The sequence below is a fragment of the Pangasianodon hypophthalmus genome, chromosome 9, assembly GCF_027358585.1.
Source record: "Pangasianodon hypophthalmus isolate fPanHyp1 chromosome 9, fPanHyp1.pri, whole genome shotgun sequence".
NCBI lineage: Eukaryota > Metazoa > Chordata > Actinopteri > Siluriformes > Pangasiidae > Pangasianodon > Pangasianodon hypophthalmus.
In genome coordinates, this window is record NC_069718.1 from 1,400,917 (window position 1) to 1,423,818 (window position 22,902).

Below are 22,902 nucleotides of genomic sequence, written 5' to 3' on the forward strand. Positions count from 1 at the left end.
AGGTGAGAGGAGCCACGGTGGAGGAATTAATCAGGATACAGCAACATTAAAAAATTTATTTTCAATAATTTGGGGAATGGATTACATGAACGTATACAATACAATATAAGCAACTCTGGATTTCATTCATTCCAAAAACAGAAATACTTTTTCCATCACCACCACCAGAAGCTAACATACAAATCAAAAAAACAATTTTGAATTAGTCTATAATAGCAAGAAAAGTTTAAAAAAAATTAAATGTGATATGTGAGAAATGAGTTCAGACAATGGGGACAACACTATAGCTGCCGATTCCACACTGATTCTTGTTTCGCAGCATTCGTATGTAGCCCCCCTCTCCCCAATCAGCACCCCAACTGAAAAGAGAGAGAGAGAGAGAGAGAGAGAGAGAGAGAGAAGGATTTTAGCAATGATTTCATTACCAATCTTTGTTAAATAAAAACCTTTCCAACAATAACACAAATTAATTGTGCAAGAGTACAACAGTGAAAGTGTGTGTGTGTGTGTGTGTGTGTGTGTGCGTTTAACCTGTTTTTGACCAGCCAGTACTGCTGCCCTTCTTCTTTTCCATATCCGACCACCAGAACAGCGTGATTCAATGTGTTATTATGGCAAGTGAAATTATAAATACCTAACACACACACACACACACACACACACACACATTAATCAGAATGAACAGATGTTACTAAGCGAATAGAGATATAAATAGGAGGCACACTACTTTTTTTTTTAAAGAAAGCTAGGCAGAAATGTTCACAGGGCATCTGTTTGAGACTAAAGGATCTTGCAAAAAAAATCATGCAAGTTTTTTATTTTTTATGCAGGTGAGAACGAGCGGTCAAATACGAAGCTCTCAGGATAAATTGAGACCGTGTTCTTTAACACGAACATGCTGTTCTGTGTGAGGCATTTGCAGCAAAATTAGACTAATACTTTGTTTATATTTTTGGAAATAGAAATAGGACATGTATTTTGTTACCTAAACACTGTTCAGAACACTACTTTTCATTATCGGATATGATGACCCAGTTGCTGCAAGAAAGGTCTTAATTGTTCAACTGTCAAAAAAAATTTGTTGGACAAAAATACTATATAATACTATCATATAATACTACTGCTATTACTACTACTACAAAAATACTAACACTATGGTGGAATTTTTACATTCCTGTCTGTCAGTGTGATGGATGATGATTTACTGTAAATCAAACTCTGCTGACATTTTTACATCTGAGGTTTTTCAGTGTAGGGTTCATGTTTTAATAATTTAAAAAAATCTATTTTAGCCTGGTTTGAGCTGAACGTAATCTGTTTAATATAAATACGATTCAAAAATCAGTTAAAATTCTGTTCACACAATGAGTAAGTTTTAAAAATAAAAAAAGAAATTCTGACTCATATGAGACATGAGGCTTTACAGATCCAAATGCACATACTTATGATTATAAACAATTGACAATTAATGGACAAACACACCAAGCTGGTAATGTACAGTGTGTGTGTGTGTGTGTGTGTGTGTGTGTGGCTCACCTTTACTGTAATGGTGAAATGTGACCTCATTCGCATTAATTCCCACTGCAACTGGTCCAATCTTAGCCACTACCTTCTGCAGCTCAAACTCATTCAAACGTTTAAGAACCCGGAAACCAGAACAGCGTGCAGGTTTAGGACGCTTACGGCACAACCCGACCTACACGATGAAACAGTAAAGTGACAACAACATTATATATTCAGTGAAAATAATAAAAAACTGTACACATAAACTGTAGATAATGAAGTGCTTGGCATGGTGGTTCTGAAAAAAAAAAAAAACCTAAATTGGACATCAAAAGGCACCTACACTTTTATCCACGCATGTGTGGGTCACTATCATATTATTCAGTTAATTGTGTGGAGAACACATTAAAGTCGTGGGGTGGGGTGGTGTTGGGGGCGGTGTTGGGGGCGGTGTTGGGGGTGGTGTGGACTTCAACGGGGGTGAAGGCCAAGTTTTTTGTGTTTTCGTTTGCTTTACATTTTATGATAAGAGCAACTTGCTCTCAAGTTTTTATATCAAGTTTTTTCTCAATTGTGTTTATAATTTATTATAAGATTTAATATTACTTAAAAAACTTTTAAGCTTTTTTTAACTTTAATTGATTTGACTTGTGAGTGAGGGGAAAGAAAGTGTTCAGTCAATTAAATTTTATTTGTACAGCGCTTTTAACAGTGGACATTATCACAAAGCAGCTTTACAGAAATAAATACATTCATAAATTGTAAATGTTTGAAATTATCCCTAATGGAGAAGCCAGAGACAGCAGTGGTGAGGAAAAACTCCCTGAGCCGATATGAGGAAGAAACCTTGAGAGGAACCAGACTCAAAAGGGAACCATCCTCATCAGGGTGACACCGGATAGTGCGATTATAAATCATTCCCTTCTATAAATGTGTGAAGGCTGCATTAAAGTCTGGGGGTTGGGGTGAGGGTGGTGGTGATGTGGTCTTCGTGTGGACTTCAACAAAGTGTTTACTCACAGCAATAATAATAGTAAAACTAATAATAATAGGAAATTGCTATTAAAAGTGGTGAAAAAAAACAACACTTTTTCTATTTAAAAACACAAATTGTCAGAATACTAATAAAATAAACATGTAAAATTAATAAACACCATGGATGGAGTTTATTAAACACCATGCAGTTAACACGCCTCTTTGGTGTTTCATGGAGATCTGCCAGGAGCCTTGGACAGGGATTTTGGTCCCTTTTTAAAAAAACTGAATCTGAGGAGTTGTTACAATTATAGGAAATTTAAACTCCTCAGCTTCCCCAGAAAAGTCTGCTAGAGTTCTGGAGAGGAGACATCATCCAGGCCATGGAACAGCAGACAGGACATTTACTCTTGCACAGCTTTGTGAGGTGGGTATGCTAATCCTGTCTACATGTGCTTTGTGGATTTGGAAAGGGACTATGATTGTGATGACCCTAACTATGTACTCCTAAACTTTTATATTCACACACTTCTTGTGCACAATTAGCTAATAATGAATCAGTAAATAAGACACATCTCCTCTTTATTATATAATGAGTGATATAAAGATATGGAAGAAGTAAGATAGGAAGTAGATAAATGATTGAACATAGGAATCTATAAAATAGCAAAAAGAAAAAAAAAGTACCTTTTCTTCATAAGGGTAGTCAGCATCAGTGCTGATTCCATTGTTGTTTATAATGTAATTAAAGGCATTAGTCATGAGTCCTCCATGGCAGCCATGGTTTCCCTCCATACTACTGCAGTCTATCAGGTTCTGAACACTCAGAGGAACAAGCGGACTCTTCTTTTTCATCATTTGAGCTTCTAAAGCTCCAACAGCACTGAACGCCCAGCATGCGTTGCAATCACCCTACATACAGCCAAACACAAACACATGAAGTGAAGATACACTATATGGACAAAAGTATTGGGACAGCCGACCATCACACTCATATGTGCTTGTTGAACATGCCATTTCAGATTTAGTCCCCCTTTGTTCTTATAATAAGCCCCACTCTTCTGGGAAGCTTTCCACTAGATGTTGGAGCATGGCTGTGGGGATTTGTGTTCATTCAGCTACAAGAGCATTAGTGAGGTCAGGCGCTGATGTCGAGCGAGGAGGCCTGGTGTGCAGTCTGCATTCCTGCTCATCCCAAAGGTGTTCAGTGGGGTTGAGGTCGCTTTGTGCACAGGGGGACTGTCATGCTGAAACGGATTTGGACTAGACCCCGTAGTTCCAATGATAGGAAACTGTAATGCTACAGCATACAAAGACATTCTATACAATTGTGTGCTTCAAACTTTGTGGCAACAGTTTGTGGAAGAACTACATATGGGTGTGATGGTCAGGTGTCCACAAACATTTGACCATATAGTGTATATGTGAAGTGAAATACCATGTTTCCTTATTATTTACACAAAACAGAAAAGCACATACAATATTTGTTATTGTGTTCATTGAAAAGCTCCTAACATACTGTACACATATATACCTGGTTCTGCACAGGGCTGACAAATCCATCATCAGTCCAGTTCACACTGGGAGGGAGGGAGAAATCACTCAGAAAGGTGAAATTCTCATTAGCATCCTGAGGAGAAAAATTCTCCACCCTCAGACCATTCAGTTTAGCACTGACTTCTTCTGTTGTCTACGCACACACACACACACACACACACAGATGAAATGGAAAGAGAGAAAGAAGGTTTTTTCCCCCATATATAACCCCATGGGCATCATAAAGAAACACAAGCACACTGGATCATACCATGTCTGAAAGGTGATTGATCCCAATGGTAAAGGTGTGTTGTCCTGCTGCAGCTTCTTCATTGTGCTTCATCACTTTAAAAACATTCTGCTCCCAAACTGCTCTCCTGTATGCTTCCTCACTCTGACACACACACACACACACACACACACACACACACACACACACAAATCCATAAAACTGTGTCACTGAACATGGAAGAACACTGATAAGTTACTTCACTCTTCATGTGGGATGCAACTTTTATTATTTTTCTCCGTAAAGTCCAGTCTTGGACTTGACTCTGGTCTCAGGTTACTTCCTGTATTGGCTTGGACTTGTCTCTGTCTTGCCTGCATTTGTTCTCTGACTTGTTTCAGTCTAGTAAATATGGATGACAGAAAATATCATAGTGTAGTGCAGGAAAAAAAAAACCTGTGGTGAGTAGCTTTGACCTGGATACTGCAAGGTGGATTTTTCAGTGACTGCAATAAAAGCTGATGACATAACTTCTAAAAGGTAAGGACCTACCTTTGTATTATTTTGTAGAAATTTAATTTACACTAGCTTTATCATATCTTCCGCTCCATGAAACACATTGCTATGTTGGTGGCACTGTGTCTCTTATACTGCTGTAAATTTATTTCATATTCACACATCTCTGATATTTCTGGTCAAAAGCACACAAACAGAATGCCAAACTAATATAAAACTTCATGTAATATGGTGGCGCACTCTGCACTGGGGATGAACCCAGACCTCCTTGTATGAGAGACCTGAGCAAACTGAGCGTGCCACCAACCAGTACTTAATAGCAAGTGCAGAGCAAATAGAGGAAAAACTCACAAATTAAAGATGAAATCAAATTTAAATTGAAAAGGGGAGCTACATGCAAAATATCTGAGGCCTGACACAAACAAAACAAAAAAAAGAAGAGCTTGGGAAAATGAAAACCAAGGAGGAACTAAAAGCATAAACTTAATCAGGAGACATTCAATCTTAAATTAATTGTAAACATAGGAATGCCAGGGGGAAAAACCTCTGACCACTCACTACAGGGAGCTAACCAGAAAACAAAAAGCTTTTCTGTTTTGTTTTTTTAAACAAGAAGGAACTTGAGAGGGTGGCTTGGTCAGCAAGGCAAGGGCAAGCTAGCACAGAGGAAAAGCTAGAGTATGGCACTAGTTTCAAAACACCCAAAATACTGACCAAGTCTTTTGCCAGGACTCTGAAACAAAGTCTGAGCACATGAAGTGGACAGGTGTGGCTCGTTGGTTCTGATTATTTCAGAGCTGTCCTGTGCCTCCCTCTGGTGGCCAAAGGTGGTCTAGCTGATGACGCATACCCAGACTGGGCTGTTATGCTCCATGATTAGAACGTGACATTGAAGGAAGACCTAACTCAATCCATTTAATCAGTTTAGCAAACTCCTGTTTTGGAGTTAGCATCTCCCAAGCATCTGTGTTGCTGAAATGTTAGAGACCTTCAGTAAAGTGTGGCAAAAAAGAAATACGTAAAATATGACTAACAGCTGCCTGATTTCAGCAGGGTCTTATCGTGTAGGAGCTATTAATGCAAACCACTCCAACTTACTAAACAACTGCACACACAAACAACAAAAAGTGCTTTCTACAAGTTTTATTCTATTAAATATGCCCACCTTAGTTGGGCATATTTAATAGAATAAAATAATCTTATACTGGTAATGAACATGTAATGAATGTTTGAATGTTATGGCTATTAATTATAACTTTAAGCTTTTCTATTGCACATTACTCACTCTTTCTGTTTTAATCTGTCATTCAGTTTCTGGGCTTTAGGTTCTGTACTTTGCATCTTTTTTGTCTCTCTGCTCAGAGAGAAGCTTGGAGGACCATGGATGAGTGCTAGGCATGTTTTCTTTACAAATCAGCATAAATAAATCAAAGATGAGCACAAATTCTAAACTGAAGAACTCAAAATAGCAAACTGAAAGAATTCAAATAGTATATCACAATTTCATGATCTTAATTCAGTATCATGGTCATATTAAATTGTGCACAGTTTACTATGCTGGCAAATAAAATAAGAAAGAAAAAATTATTTGCTGCCTCACTTAGGCTGTAACTCTTACAGCGTTTTCCCCGCTGCCTAAGCTTCATGTTTTCTGATGAGGTTACAAAATATTAGCGACATCTAGTTCATTATGCAAACAAAGGAGGTGCTCTTTAAGGTGAGTGAAAGCAGTGTTAATTTGGAATGATTACAAATTCTTTTAGATGAATCTTTGATTTATTATCATTTGTATTTCAGTGTAATATTTTAAAATATATTCATGTATCTTGCCTTTATTAATTATAATTAACAGCAAAGTACAAAACCTGCTTTATCAATTCACAATTTTTTTATCCAATATTTTTTTTATCAGGCTTGAAGGCAAGTGTATATTTTAAACACACAACTGAAAAACATCAATCCTGAAAGTGCTGCCCAAGAAAATATTTCAACTTAAACACCTGTGTAGTGTGAATCCGAATACTGAGAACTTTAAGCACATAAATATTGACATTTCTTATGCAGACTGTCCGTTAATAACTCTTAATGTGACACATTTCAAATCATAAGGATTTTAGTCTCTGTTAAATCATTTAAAACTCTCAAAAGTGCTGCTTCAGTTCTGTAGTGTTAATAGCTTCTTTTTTTAATTGTGTATTGTAGTGTTATGCATTTCATATAATTTTACAATACAATTTTATAAAACATTTGTTTCTTTTTAAAAGCTATTGTCTATTTTTATTAAATCAATATTTAATGTGTGTGTTCTCACCACACTGCTGTAGTTTTTATTGAATTCAGTTTTCCAGGATTTCCAGTAGCCGTCTAGATTCATATCACAGCAAACCTGAGAGAGCAGCAGAGCCAGAAGCAAGACACGCATCATTGTACCTGTTAACACAAACTGAAATTAACAAAAGAGCAGTAACGTTTATTATTCTGTTTTTTTCTTATGCTCATAGTCTGAATATCATTACAGATGTACATATAAATTATATGGCCAAAAGTATGTGAAGTGACTTGTGGCCAAGTATGGTGACCCATACTCGGAATTTGTGCTCTGCATTTAACCCATTAAAAGTGCGCGCGCGCACACACACACACACACACACACACACACACACACACACACACACACACACACACACACACACACACACACACACACACACACACACACACACACACCCGGAGCAGTGGGCAGCCTTTTTTTCGCTGCGGCGCAATTGGGGGTACTGTGCCTTGCTCAAGGGTCTCACCTCAGTCATGGTATCCCTGCCGGACCTGAGACTCGAACCCACAACCTTCAGGTTCACCTTCGGGTTGCAAGTCCGACTCGCTATCCATTAGGCCACGACTGCCTAATGTAGACATCACACCCATATGGGATTCTTCCCCAAAGTCTTGGCACAAAGTTGGAAGCACACAGTTGTGTAGAATGTCTCTGTCATGTCTACCCCAGACCACCAGAGGGCACCCTCACTCATGTTTTTGAACTTCTTTTGTTGTCTGGGTGATTTCCTATGCTCACCTGAGTTGTATTTCTCCTGATTAGTTTTCCTACTTAAGTTCTGTGTTTTCTCTCCTTCCTTGGTTGGTGTTTGTTTTCCTTAGAAGTCTGTATCCCTGATATGTATCTTCCTGTTGTAGGCTTGTCTTGATTATGCTTGGTTTTGCTAGCTTTTTAGTTTTTTGCTGATTTGTTACAATCTTTGTATGCTGTGGCATTACAATTTCCCTTCACTGGAACTAAGAGGCCCAAACCTGTTCCAGCATGACAATGCCCCTGAGCACAAAGCGAGCTCCATGAAGACATGGTGTGTGAAGGTTGGAGTGGAAGAACTCGAGTGTCCTGCACAGAGCCCTGACCTCAACCCCACTGAACACCTTTGGGATGAACTGGAACACCGACTGAACCCCAGACCTCCTCGACATCCCAACATCAGCGCCTGACCTCACTAATGCTCTTGTAGCTGAATGAACACAAATCCCCACAGCCACACTCCAACATCTAGTGGAAAGCCTTCCCAGAAGAGTGGAGCTTAAATCGGGAATGGGATGTTCAACAAGCAGGTATGGATATGATGGTCAGGGGTGCACATACTTTTGTATATAGTGTATATACTAGTATTTAGGTTTTGTCTTGTGCAAAGTTATCTGCAAGTGGAGAATGCCCAGACCAAAGTGAAAGTGACGAAAAAAACCCGGTGCCATCAACTAAAAAATACTAAAATACAAGAGTGGAATTCAAACCTCACCCGCCAAAGTACAACAAGAAGGGAAAAATAAATTGGGAAGAAATTGCATGTCACAACTGCCAAGGCATCAGTCATATGAGGCGGAACTGTCCTTCACCCAGGCTTAACCTGCAGCGTCCAGCTCCAGCGCTACCTCATGTTTTCTCTACTACTTGGCTACATTAGTCTAGTGGAGCATGACATTCAAATCTGGCCTGGTCCACCTGTAAAGCAACAACCGGGTAGAATGGCCTTTGAGAAACAGCAAAGTGCAAATTAACAGATTCTGCAAAATCGCGATGCTGGTTTAGCCTCCGCAAGCAATAGCAGCTGGGCTTCACCCATCGTAATGGTGAAAAAGAAAGACAAGACATACTGACTGTGCATGGACTACAGGGTTCTGAATGAGCGCACTATCAAGGATGCTTACCCGCTTCCACAACTTCAGGACACCCTGGATACCCTGTCTATGGCGAAATGGTTCAGCACATTAGACCTAGCCTCGGGCTATTGGTAAGTGGAGCTGACTCCAGAGGCAAGACAGGCTGCCGCATTCTGCAGCAGGAAGGGGCTGTTCGAATGGAATGTGATGCTATTCGGCCTCTGAAATGCACCAGCAACGTTCCAGCACTTAATGGATCGTGTCTTAGCTGGAATGCAGTGGGAGATCTGCCTGGTCTATCTAAATGGCATCATTGTGCAGGGAAAAGATGTGAAGGAAATGCTTCAGCGACTAGCACAAGTGTTTAAAAGACTGTGCCAAGCCAACCTAAAACTGAAACCCACCAAGTGTTGTCTCTTCCGCTGCCATGTGGCCTACCTGGGCCACATCGTCTCAGAGCAGGGTATCACCATCGACCCCCAGAAAGTGCGGAAGATTCGAGAGTGGCCACAGTCCACAAGTGTTAACGAGGTCCGGCAATTTGTAGGTCATACTACAGACAATTTTTCAAATACTTTGCTTCAGTTGCCAAATCCCTTCACAACCTCCTAAGGAAACATGCTTGATTCCACTGGACTCTGGAGAGTCAGCAGGCCTTCAACAAGCTACTGCCCCTATTCTTGGCTACCCTATGGACAGTGGGAACTTTGGGATTGGTGCTGTGTTGTCCCGACTCCAGCAGGGAGTGGAACGTGTACTGGCATACGGAAGTCGGAGTTTGACACCAAACGAACAGAATTGCTGTACCACTCAGAGAGAATTGCTGGCCGTGGTGGGGTTCACCGCACGGTTCCGTCAATACTTGTTGAGCTGTTCAACACCACTCTCCAGAAAATCCTATCCATGACCTTGGAGCAATGTAATTGGGAGTGGGATCTTACGCTTCCTTATGCTATGATGGCTTACACAGCAACCAAGAACAGTTCCACTGGATTTACCCCTAACATGATGCTCTTTGGCCAGGAGCTAGCGGAACCCATTGAGCTAGTTGCAGGAATGCCCCCCAATGATACATCAGCTCAAACACCCCTGCAATATGTGGCTCAGATGAGGGAAAGGCTGCAGTTGGCACATCAGATTGCAAAGGATGCACTAGGCCAATCTGTGGAGCATGCTAAAAAGCAGTACGATAAGAGAGCAGCAATGACACACTATAAGGTCGGTGATGCAGTGTGGTACCTTGTTAAAGGACCTAAACAGATGAAAAACAAGATCAGGAAGTTTCTCCCCAAATATGATGGTCCTTACTTTATCCTGGGACACCTGGAACGACTTAGTGTACCGGATCCAGAGGAGCCCAAGGACTAAAGTAAAAGTCATTGATCCAAAAGTCATTCAAGCTCAAACCTTACCATTCTCGGCAACCCCTGGAGAACAGCTGGGTGTTGAAGGACTCAGAAGTCTAGCGACCTCAGGAAGTTCCTACTCCAACCCTGGAAGCTGATGGAAGTGAACTGAACCTGGACCTGTCACATCTCTTTGCAGAGGAACCTGGAAATGCCAGCCATACAGACAGGGTGCCTGCTCTGGACAACACTTGTGTGCCAATAATGGAACAGGAGGACAGAGATGTACCATGGAATGAAGGTATCACGGTGCAACAGGACTTAACAGAGACTTTTAACGGCCAAATGATGGGTAGGCCACAACAAGTCAGGAGACCACCAAAGTGTCAAAGTCAAAGTCAACTTTATTGTCAATTCTGCTATATGTACAGGACACACAGAGGATTGAAATTTTGTTTCCCTCAGACCCATGGTGTGAGAAACCAACATAACGAGACAAGTAATTAAAAAAAGTAAAACAAAATAAAATACAATAAAATAAAATACAATATATACACTATAGACATTCACAGCACATGTGAGTGTGTAGATATTTACATTTTAGTGCAAAACACTATACCAAAATTATCAGCACATTGATTTTCCAACACGGGGAAATAATATTTTGGACGTGGTTTATACAGCCCACAGAGGAGCATACAAAGCCTCCCCCCTCCCCCCCCCCCTAGGCCTTTCTGACCACACTACTGTTATGCTAATGCCAGCATACAGACCAAGGGTGAAAGTCACCAAACCAGCTCAAAGACAGGTGTATGACCAGAAGGTGCCTACTCATCACTTCAAGACTGCTTTGCCACCACAGACTGGGATCTGTTTAAACAGGCAGCCACCTACAACCAGTACATTGACATTCAGGAATATACTGAGACAGTCACTGCCTACATCACCAAATGCATTGATGATATAACTGTAACCAGGACCATCACCACCCGCGCAAATCAGAAGCCATGGCTGACAGGAGAGGTCCATAACCTGCTGAAGGCACGAAATGCTGCCTTCTTGTTCTACTGTTAAAAAGAAATTAAAAAAGCATACTGTCTGTGAAAATGTTCTCTTATATGTGTTTCTTTTGCAACCCATGTGGATTTTGTTGTTTACATGTTGTGGTTAAGGAAAGAAGCCACGAATATGTTTAATTAAGCCTATTTCATTAGTATGCAAAGCACTGGCTGGTGTTAACTTCTTTTCCTTCTGCAGGCCAATAGTGGAAGGGAATGCCAGTTGCTTAGCTGGACTTAATGTACTACCTCACTATATGTGTTTTGACTGAATTACTATTGATTCAAGGTAGGACCCCTTTATAAAGCTACTCTTAAACCCCTCCCAGCACTATGCTATCCTTCTACTTTATGGACTGTTTACCCTGTCACATGGGGCTTGGAATATATGGACTAGTGCCTCCAATGAGCTGAGTTGCTTGAATGGACTGTATGGTTTGACAAATTGTGCTACCTATGGACTGTTAAAAGGGAACAAAGAAGGGGAAAAAAGAATAATAATAATTAAAAAAAAAAAAAAAAAAAAGGAATATGGGTAGCCAATATGTTGAATGTATTTCTGCTGTTATTAACACTGTGAATCTATGGTAATGTATTTGTTGATGTGTTTCATGTCACTCATGTAATAGTGCTGGATTGGTGTTAAGTTTAATCACCATCCAGAGTGGGGGTAGTGTTGCAGGAGAGGGAAATAAGGGTCGTCGCTTTAAGATCACTAACTGTGGGTGTTGTAGTCCTGAGCGAAATGCATTATGGGTAATGTAGTTCGGAAGAAGTGTGCTCGTGTTGCGCTGCTGTGCGGTTCGGGGGAGGGAAACGGGGAGAAAACGTTTGTTTTGCTTTCCTTTTAGTTTATTTCAGTTAAGCCAGCTGGGAGTTATTGTGCACTGCAACCCATAACCTTTATCTGACTCATCATTTGTCCGAACATGAACTAACGAGGTGCTGAAGCGGTGAGAGAAACACTAGTTTGTTTATATTCTGGGAAACAGAACTGACTAAATTTGATAGGAAATGGGGAAAGCGGTGTTAGACAAACTTGCATTGATTACAAATTCTTTTAGATGAATCTTTGATTTATCATTATTTGTACTTCCGTGTATTAGTTTAAAATAGAGTATATCTTGCCTTTATGCTGCAGAAAGTACAAAACCTGCTTTGTGAATTCACATTTTTTATCCAATATTTTTTTAAATCAGGCTTGAAGTGTACATTTTAAACACACTCCTGAAAAATGTCAGTCCTGAAAGCACTACCCAAGAAAATATTAAACACCTGTGTAGTGTGAATCTGAGTATTGAGAACTTTAAGCACATAAATATTGCCATTTCTTTTGCACAGACTGTAGATTTATAACTCTTAATGTGACACATTTAAATTTAAAACAGACCTGTGCATATTGGCTAATTGAGAATAATTATGAATGATGTAGCTGAGTTTGAGGAACTGTCAGAGCCACACAGAATGCTCACACTGCTGACATTTTTTTTATCTGGAATTGTTTCCAGTACTTTCCAGTTTCTGGGGGCAGACGGGCAGGATTCAGATTTAATGAACTATGATATAGATAGTGGCATTTGTGTTACATACTTATAATACACTAAACATCTTATTATTAATTACATTTCTTTGTATATCATAGGAATGCAAACTTTTTTTTTTTTTTTTCTATCTGAAATACCTAACAGCTGTTAATAAATTCTCTGCAGTGTAAACAGCCCTCTCTGTCTTCTTGAGGAATGAACATGGCAGGTGTGTGAGATTGCAGTCCTACTGACAGCAACAATTCATCACTTAATCTAGAAATTAAACCAATAATCACATGCAACAGAATGATTCATCTTTAAACCAAAGAATGTAAATGCAATATAATCTAATGCTAAATGAGCATGCAACATGCTTATGTGTATGTATGAGAGAGAGAGAGAGAGAGAGAGATATCTCTTACCTGTGGATGTGTTTGCAGAAGAGAGAAAGAGAGAGAAACTATAAGTATGGTTGCAGTTCTCAATGTATATAAGGCTATAGGAGGAAATGACCTCACCCTCATGCCTTCATTTCCCTTTCCTTTTTTTTATCTTAATCTAGAATATGTTTAGCTTTATTGAAGTGTTCTTTAAAAAAAAAACAGGCATGCATATATACAGGTATCATTAAAAAATCTTAATAATAGTAATATATTTGCCCAAAATGATGTTTTGTGTGTGTGTGTGTGTGTGTGTGTGTATGTGTATATATATATATATATATATATATATATATATATATATATATATATATATATATATATATATATATATACACACACACACACACACAAACACACTGAGCACTTTATTAGGAACACCTGTGCACCTACTCATTCATGCAATTATCTAATCAGCCAATCATGTGGCAGCAGTGCAGTGCATAAACTCATGCAGATATGGGCCAGCAGCTTCGGGTAATGTTCACATCGAACATCAGAATGGGGGAAAAATGTGATCTTTGTGATTTTGATCATGGCATGGTTGTTGGTGCCAGAAGGGCGGGGTTGAATATTTCCAACTGCTGACCTCCTGGGATTTTCACACACAGCAGTCTCTAGAATTTACACAGAATGATGGGAAAAAGAAAATAATCCTGAGTGTGGAGGGTCTGCAGGCTGAAACACCTTGTTGATGAGAGAGATCAGAGGAGAATGACCAGACTGGTCTGAGCTGACAGGAAGTCTACAGTAACTCAGATAAGCACTCTTTACAACCATGGTGAGCAGAAAAGCTCTGAGAATGCACAACATTTGGTGGATGTGGTGGAGGTGAATGTGCCACAACAGCAGGAGACCAAATCAGGTTCCACTCCTGTCAGCCAAGAACAGGAATCTGAGGCTATCAACAGGAATCTGAGGCTATCAGAGACTCACTCAACTGAACTGCTGAAGACTGGAAAAAGACCAGGATTTTTTTTTTCTAATCTTCAACTGTCCAGTGTGTCACTCAAAGTTTTTTTTGTGTTTTTTTTTTTGCACCATTCTCTGTGGAAATTGGTGAAGAGGCAAGGTGCACAGAGACAGTGAGATGAAGTAGAACCTATTTTCAGTAAAAAATGTTTCTCCCACCACACCCTAGGATCAAAAAAAAGGTTCTGAATTTTTTGTAATGTTGATTGGTTTGAGCATATTATTATTCTTAAGAAAATATTTTAATATTCTAATATATAGTTAAGCTCTGTTTTCTTATTTTTTCTAAGCAAGCATTTTAAAAATAAACACCTACGCTGGAATCACATGGCTACATTTACAGCATTTAGCAGATGCTCTAATCCAGAGCCACTTACAGAAGTGCTTTGACGATTATAAGTAACCGTACACATACTACACCTGTTCCTACATGTTTTCCCATGCCATTTTTTTCTCCACACTGCCTGCTGCACAGAATTATGGGATACATATGACAGACAAGGAACCATGTACACCACTTTCATCAAGCAGCATTATGGTGGAGGTTCTTGTAGAAAAGTGTACAGCTGATCTACAGTGGAGGAATTTCATGAAGAAATCGCAGTAATACGGGTTTTGCCTTCTCTCTCTCTCTCTCTCTCCTCTCGTTGCTCCACTTCACATTCCAAACTCAGAGAAACACACACACTATCCAGTGTTTCGCCAAGTCTGAAACCCCAAGTGTGGTGGAGGTTTGTGTGAGATCAACTTAAAGTTAACTCAACTAGTATCCAAACACAGAAACAGGAGAAGCTCTACAAGGTCCATCAGGTACACACACTGCCTTGCTCTCTCCACAAACTATTCAATAATTCATATATTTATCTTCGGAATGACACATGACATATGTCTTTGTCTGTCTTTCTTCTTTTGGCTCCTGTCTTGTGTGTAGCTTGGTATCTTTGAGCCAGCATCAGACTAGAAGAAAAACTAGCAGAGTGAGATTGGACAGTGATGTGCAACCCATGAAAGTCCATCTATGCCCTATATTATAAAGTGAAGTCAGTCAAATTATTTCATGCCCTTTTTGCAGCAAAAACAATCTTGAATACCAACAGGCCAATATGTGCTTAAGCCGCAATACAGAGGCCACTAAAGCGAACATGAAACAATTGTTTCATCCCTGAAAAAAAAAAAACAAACAAAAACTATGAAGAATAAATTAAACATAATTTTAATTCAAATAATGAATATTCTTTAATTCACAGATCTTGATGTAGTTTCTGTTTTCCAGTCGTTTGCTAGGAGTTTCTCACCTGTGTCAGTGTTTAAACTATACCGTTTTTTTTATTTTCATTGATAATTTTATGATATCATTTTAATTTGTTGTATTTTTTTTTCTTTCTGTCACATTTTAATTTTCTTGAAGAAAGGTTTTGGGGTTTTTTGATTAAAGACAAAAAAACTAAAGCAGAGGCCATCTACACTATATTGCCAAAAGTTTTGGGACGTCTGCCTTTACATGCACATGAACTTTAATGACATCCCATTCTTAATCCATAGGGTTTAATATGGAGTTGGCCCACACTATAACAGCTTCAACTCTTCTGGGAAGGCTTTCGACAAGGTTTAGGGTGTGTTTATGGGAATTTTTGACCATTCTTCTAGAAGCGCATTTGTGAGCTCAGGCACTGATGTAGGACGAGAAGGCCTGGCTTGCAGTCTCAGCTCTAATTCATCCCAAAGGTGTTCTATCGGGTTGAGGTCAGGACTCTGTGCAGGCCAGTCAAGTTCCTCCACACCAAACTCGCTCATCCATAGGGCCTTTCGCACCACTTTAGTTCCAGCAGTAAATTTACAGTACTAAAGTACTGCGCAATTTTGCGCGAACTATTTAGCAGTACCGTTTAAAGGGTTGCATTCGCACCGACAGTGGGCACTAGGAAGTGATGTAAGCCGATCGACAGCGACGTCATTTGTGCGCGGCGTTCAACAACGGAAACAAAGAAGAACAACGTAAACAACCAGAGGATGGAGGACACTGTGATCGGAGCTGTGTTTTTGTCATGTCTCGCGTCCATCTATCGCTGTTCTCCATACTTGCGAAATAAGTTGACACTACAGTATGTTTACACAGTGTTTTAAATCATGGTGGGTGAGGGCGTTTTTGTACGCGTTTGGCCAATCAATGTCTACTTACGTCACGGATAGTACCAGTTGAGCTGGTCAGACCCTGCTCCAGAGTAGGAGCTAATTTGGTTCTCGAAAAAGGCAGTCCGGTACTAAAAACACACCCAGTTCCGGAGGTGCGAAAACGCCAAAAAGTGGGTAGTTCCACAGTTAGTTCAGGTACTATGCGGTGCGAAAGGCCCTCATGTCTTTATGGACCTTGCTTTGTGCACTGGTGCGCAGTCATGTTGGAACAGGAAGGGGCCGTCCACAAACTGTTCCCACAAAGTTGGGAGCATGAAATTGTCCAAAATGTCTTGGTATGCTGAAGCATTAAGAGTTCCTTTCACTGAAACTAAGGGACCAAGCCCAACCCCTGAAAAACAACCCCACACCATAATCCCTCCTCCACCAAACTTTACACTTGGCACAATGCAGGCAGGCAAGTACCATTCTCCTGGCAACCGCCAAACCCAGACTCGTCCATCGGATGGCCAGACAGAGAAGCGTGATTCGTCACTCCAGAGAACGCATCTCCACTGCTCTAGAGTCCAGTGACGATGTGCTTTACACCACTGCATTTGACGCTTTGCATTGCACTTGGTGATGTAAGGCTTAGATGCAGCTGCTCGGCCATGGAAACTCATTCCATGAAGCTCTCTACGCACTGTTCTTGAGCTAATCTGAAGGCCACACGAAGTTTGGAGGTCTGTAGCTATTGACTCTGCAGAAAGTTGGCGACTTCTGTGCACTGTGTGCCTCAGCATGCGCTGACCCCGCTCTGTGATTTTACGTGGCCGACCACTTCGTTGCTTCCACTTTGTTATAATACCACTAACAGTTGACCGTGGAATATTTGGTAGTGAGGAAATTTCAATGAATGGATTTATTGCACAGGTGGCAACCTATCACAGTACCAGGCTTGAATTCACTGAGCTCCTGAGAGTGACCCATTCTTTCACAAATGTTTGTAGAAGCAGTCTGCATGCCTAGGTGCTTGATTTTATACACCTGTGGCCATTGAAGTGATTGGAACACCCGAATTCAATGATTTGGTGTCCCAAAACTTTTGGTAATATAGTGTATGTCAGATAGCCCCCCTCTTTTCTCTCTCTATCACTCTCACTCATCCCCCTGGTTCAAGGTGCACCATTGGATAGAGCTTGCCGGGTGAAGGTGAGGTCTGTGCATGGGGATGCTCCCAAATACCCGCTGGCAGTGACTGGCAGGCAGGCCAGATGGTTCCACGTCCTGAGTCAGGCTGTGGGGGTATGTGGCGGCAGGTGCGTGGTAGTTCAGAAATGGAGGGTTTAATCAGGAGAATGAGTGGTAAGGATGAGCCTGCACCTGTGGGCTCTATAGCAGACTTTATTTTATGGCAAGTGAAATTAGCTAGGCCTTTAGGCTCAGAAGCAGCACTAGTTAAGTATATAGTGGCAGCCAGGTATTTACTCACAAAGGTAGTTATCCACATTGTTACGTTTCCTCTCGTCTAGGGTTGGGGAAGAAAAGTAACAAAAAAGTAATAAAGAACAGAAAAGAAAAGAATCTGGAGATCTCCTCTCCTGACCCAGCCAGTAATAACACCAGTTTAAGCAATAACAAAAATCAAATGTTTATTTACAATTAACATAAAAGGAAGCGACAAAATGTCAAGAAGGGACAAGGCTGAAATAACAAACAAAAAAGGTTCCTAACTACTGGGAGAAGTAAACTTCTTAACTTTTCAAAAAGAAAACAAAAACAACAAAACTCTAGCCTCACTCCCTAACTATCCATAAACAGGAGAAAACAGAATTATCAATAAAAATAATGGCATCAACCTCTCTACAGCTTCACACACCCAATAAAGTTAACTAACAATATAATAAGAAAAGCAACTTACAAGAATTTAAAAAACTGGTTACATAGGATTAAACCCTATAAACACAGCATATGTACAAGAACAAATGCACCAACAATAGTACAACCACACCACACACTGGGGCAGGAGAGAAGTGACTTTCCTTCTCAGCTTTATCCACTTGCTCTCTTCCTGTCAACCAATCCGAGCAGGTATCCATTAACCTGGCTGGAGCAGTGACAGAGAGAGAGAGAGTGAGCAAGAAAAACAACAAGAAAGACAACAAGAAAACACAAAAGCACAGCACACTTACACAATGTACAGCAACATTAAATTACACCCACAGATGTAATATAAATACATCCTGGGACGTAACACACCCACCCTTACTTACAAGCCAGGGCTTGCTAACAGAAAACCAGGGCTTGTAACAATAATACTTACAACTCACCCTCTCATCTTTAAATTTCAACAACATGAGCTCTGGACAGTGCATTAGCTACCACATTTGCTGCCGCCTTTTTATATCGTATGTCCAGTACTCCTGTACTCCTGTACAATGAGGGACCACCTCATCAACCGCTGGTTAGAATTAGACATACGCAATAGAAAAACTAGACGGTTGTGTTCGGTGTAAACCACTATTGGACTGGCCCAAATAGACCTCAAAATGCTGGAAAGCTAATAATAAGACTAGAGACTCTTTCTCAATGGTACTATAGCGTCGTGGAAGCGGGGGCATGGTTGAGCACCGGGTTATGAATGGAGGGCAGAATCGGAGAAAGTGAGTGGTAAGGTTTACACACCTGTGCGGAATTTGGCTAATGAATGTTCTGTGTTTCAGTGAGCAGCTGCAATGTTAAAGAGGGGAGAGATGAGAGCCTCAGGAGAGTGAGAGCTGAGCTGTGCAGAGTTGTGTGTGTCTGTGTGTGTGTGTTGTATTAAAATATCACCTCCGAAAAACGAGTAAAATAGTCACAGCCAATAAAGAGCCTTTTATTGAGTTGTCCTAAGTCTGCCTCCTGTTTTCTCCCTCCTAACCCAGGGAAGCGTCTTTGACATTTTGAGAAAAATAACATACTGGCTGTATAAGTACGGCACTGGCTCTGTGATCACTGGCATCAACCTGCAGCTTGAATGGGAGGGTTAAATTTGTGGCAGACAGAACTGGAGTGTTACACAAAGATCATTTGCTGAATGAAAAGCAGATTCATATTTTGGGCTCTACAAATTTACAGTCTGAGTTCACTCTGAGGTCTGTCAGGGGCGAAACCACTGAGGTAAAGTTCTTAAAGAACCCCCGGTAGTAACCTGCCATCTCTAAGAAATGCAAATTGCATTTGTTTGTGGGAGAGGGAAACTCAACAATAGATGACCTTGGCCTCAACAGGCCAAATCTGGCCCTGCCCGACTAGTTTGCCAAAGTGTGTCACCACTGCCTTTCCAAACTCACTTTTGGCAAGGCAGTGGTGACACACTTTGGCAAACTAGTCGTGCTAGAAATGGAGTTAAAACATTTGGCTGAGTCTTCTTTGACATTAAAACTCAGCCAAATGTTTTAACACCATTTCTAGCGCTTTTAGATGATCTTCCCAGGTCATCGTAAAGACCATAATGTCATCAAGTCATAGCAATGATGACTTCATGAATTTTTTTCAATGGCAAAATAGAAAATATCAGGCAAAAATTAAGACTATTATTTTAAAGCAAAACAACTTGATAACTGGCCATGTAGATAATAATATAACCACATCAGATCAGCGATTAGAATGCTTCACTCCTCTTTGACAGACTAAAGTACTTTCACTAATTTCCTCATCAAAGTCATCCACTTGTGTACAAGATCCCTCATTTACACATTTCCTCAAACAGATACTAACAGAAGTAATTGAACATCTATTACAAATATTAATTCTTCACCTAGAATATTATTACCGAAATCCTTTAAACTAGCAGTTATCAAACCCCTGATTAAAAAAATCTGACCTCAGCCCTTGTCCGCTGTTCGACTGTAGGCCAATATCAAACCTCCCCTTTATCTCCAAGATTCTAGAAAAGGTTTTAGCATAGCGGTTATGCTCATACCTACATAGCAATAACATTCATGAAATGTATCAGTCAGGAATTAAGCTTCATCACAGTACTGTGACAGTGCTGGTTAAAATGTTAAGTTGAGATGGCACCACGAATGGCAACAAACGATCTGTTGCTCCTAACTGTTGTGTGTGTTTTTGTTTGTTAATATTGTCTATGGCATGGAAAACTAACTTGGAGCAGGGAAAACTTATTGCTGCTCAAGGAGAGCACTCCACCTGGTATTATTCTGGAGTTTATTCAAGAAGCATCAGAGTTTTTGGAAATTCTAACAACGAGTGCCCTGGCTCTGCTTAACCAGACAAGGAGACAAAGGAGAGGCAGGTTTCTGCCAAATTCACAAATTCCTTTGATCACCAACACTCGGAACCTTAAATGGCTGACTTCCTGTTTAGAAATCACAACTTCCTTAAACTCACAACATTCGAGGGAATCAATAGGAATAAGAATCTTGATTAAATGCTGAGTAGTTCAAAAGATACAAGCAATTTTACAAATTTGTTAATTACAGCACCACCTAGAGGTGAATATAGACACACCTTCTGTTAGACCCTTATCGTGAGGTTTTTCAGTTCCCTCCAAAGTATGGTCAGAATATGTCACCCTGTTGCTGATATATGCCTTCACTTCCTGTTTGGCAGCTTTTCCATCAAATTCGTTTGTGTGTTTAAAAAAATTTTTTTTAAACTTGGAATATTGAATATTGCAGAAAGTAACATCATAGTGTCTGATGAACGTGGCTTGACCCAAAGAATCAGAGGAAATTGGAATCACATTTCTACAACATTCTATTGAGGAGTTATTATTGTAAACATATGTTTCCAAATTTGCCCTATTGGTGACGCTTGAGTGGCATACACCAAAATTGCCAAATTTCATAAAAAGTGCACAAAGCATTCTATAGGAAGTATTATAACAATAATAATAATAATAATAATAATAATAATAATAATAATAATAATAGGAAAGCATTCACTAAGGGGTGCCTATGCACCTTTGCTGCTTGTCATCGCATCAGAAGAGCTGGAGACATTGAAAAGCTTCAGGGCTGCTTTGAATCCACAAATTGGACTGTTTTCAAGGAGATGACAGACTTCTGCAAAGACAGCTGTATTTCATCTAAAGAACCGGTGAGACACAGCAATGAAAAAGTGGTTTTCAGCTGAACTCAGGCAGCTTTGTAGGGAAAAAGAGGCAGCATTCCACAGTAGGGACAGAATTTTCTACAAAGAGGCCAAGTACAGGCTGGAGAAAGGGATGAAAGCAGCAAAGAGAAAATGCTCAGACAAGCTGAGAAGCCACATTGCTGCTAACAATGCAACATCATTCTGGAAAGGCCTCCAGGAGATTACCAACTACAAGGTGAGAAGAAATCCCCTTCTCCTGAATGACTGCCAGCTCACCAACAACCTGTATAAGTTCTATTGTACATTTGAAAATACAATTAACACTCCTGTGCCCAGTCCAAGCCCCGCCCACAACCCCAACTAACAAACCCCCCACCCAACCTGGCTCTCAACAAAATTGGCTTTCACCTCACTCCCCTCTGCTCATTTCATCATCAACGAGCAGGACGTCTACGGGCTCTTCAAGAGACAAAAGTTGAGAAAAGCTCCAGGCCCAGATCTAGTCTGACTTTCCAACCTAAAGCATTGCTGTGAACAATAAGCACCAGTTTTAATAGACTTCTTCAACAAATCTTTGGAACTTCGCTCTGTTCCTACATGCTTCAAGACCTCTATCATCATTCCAGTTACCAAAAAGTCAAACATTACAGGACTGAATTGACTACAGGCCAGTCGTACTTACCTCTGTGATCAGGAAAGTCTTGGAACACCTGTTCCTAACCCCCCTGAAGGCTATTACAGACCCCCTGCTGGATCCCCTGCAGTTTGCATACAGAGCAAAGGTCTGTGGATGATGCAATCAACTCAGCAAAGCACTCTGGGAAAAGGGGGAGGAGTTTGTCTGTACGGTCTCCCATGTCGGCGTCAATCATCCGGTCACGTTCAGCAAGAGCCAGAGTGAAGACTCTCAGCTCCAAGATAGAATTTAACACTGAGCTGCTTACACATCCATCTACAATAGAGTTTCAGTTCTACACAATGCTGACATTTCTGTCTTTACTCTCTTCACTGTCCTGTTGCTCTTCCTGTAGTTTTGCTCTGCTGAAATAAAGCTTCATTTTGGACATTGTGTGTTCTTTTATTAGAGTTAATAGTCATTATCAGTGTGATGAGAGAGTGTGTGCAGCTGTAGATTCAGTGCTGTGTGTTGTGCTTCAGTGAGTTTGGCTGAAGGAAGTTGAACATCTGGTGAAAGTGCTGCTCTCTTCTGGGAGAAAGAGGATCACTCAGCTGTATTCATGTAAATCTTGCTCTCACTTCACTGATCTTTCAGTTTTACTGGTTACAACTGATTCTATCTGTTCAGCTTGATGATGTGGTCAATTAATCTGTTTATATTAAATTTCTAAGTCAGTTAAACTAATTAAGTCAGAACTAGCAGTGTGTGTGGGATAAAGTCAGAAAAACTAGCAGTGTGTGTGGCACAAAGTC

General features: G+C 40.4%; 1 protein-coding gene across 4 annotated transcripts; it reads right to left on the reverse strand.

Moving 5' to 3' along the window:
• Positions 1 to 36: 36 nt before the first annotated feature.
• LOC128317014 (cathepsin S-like) lies at positions 37 to 22,559 on the reverse strand. Of its 4 annotated transcripts, none has more exons than XM_053237167.1 (8): positions 22,154 to 22,559; positions 7,071 to 7,189; positions 4,286 to 4,408; positions 4,013 to 4,168; positions 3,166 to 3,390; positions 1,537 to 1,696; positions 532 to 634; positions 37 to 359 (listed from the first exon to the last, which is right to left on the reverse strand). In XM_053237167.1, the coding sequence occupies exons 2-8, from the start codon at positions 7,182 to 7,184 to the stop codon at positions 263 to 265; spliced, it is 978 nt and encodes a 325-aa protein (XP_053093142.1). In that variant the 5' UTR covers positions 7,185 to 7,189; positions 22,154 to 22,559; the 3' UTR covers positions 37 to 262. The 4 variants fall into 4 exon arrangements, with proteins under 4 accessions (XP_053093142.1, XP_034163555.2, XP_034163556.2 ...); XM_034307664.2 differs by lacking the exon at positions 22,154 to 22,559 and adding an exon at positions 13,270 to 13,303; XM_034307665.2 differs by lacking the exon at positions 22,154 to 22,559 and adding an exon at positions 13,270 to 13,287 and having other exon boundaries at positions 7,071 to 7,202.
• Between the last annotated feature and the right edge of the window lie 343 nt (positions 22,560 to 22,902).

Coding starts and splice junctions, on each gene's coding strand:
- LOC128317014 (XM_053237167.1), bottom strand. CDS start 7,184: ATGATGCGTGTCTTGCTTCTGGCTCTGCTGCTCTCTCAGGTTTGCTGT. Junction 4,409..7,070: donor ATAAAAACTACAGCAGTGTG/GTGAGAACACAC, acceptor TGTGTGTGTCAG/AGTGAGGAAGCATACAGGAG. Junction 360..531: donor TACTGGCTGGTCAAAAACAG/GTTAAACGCACA, acceptor CTCTCTTTTCAG/TTGGGGTGCTGATTGGGGAG.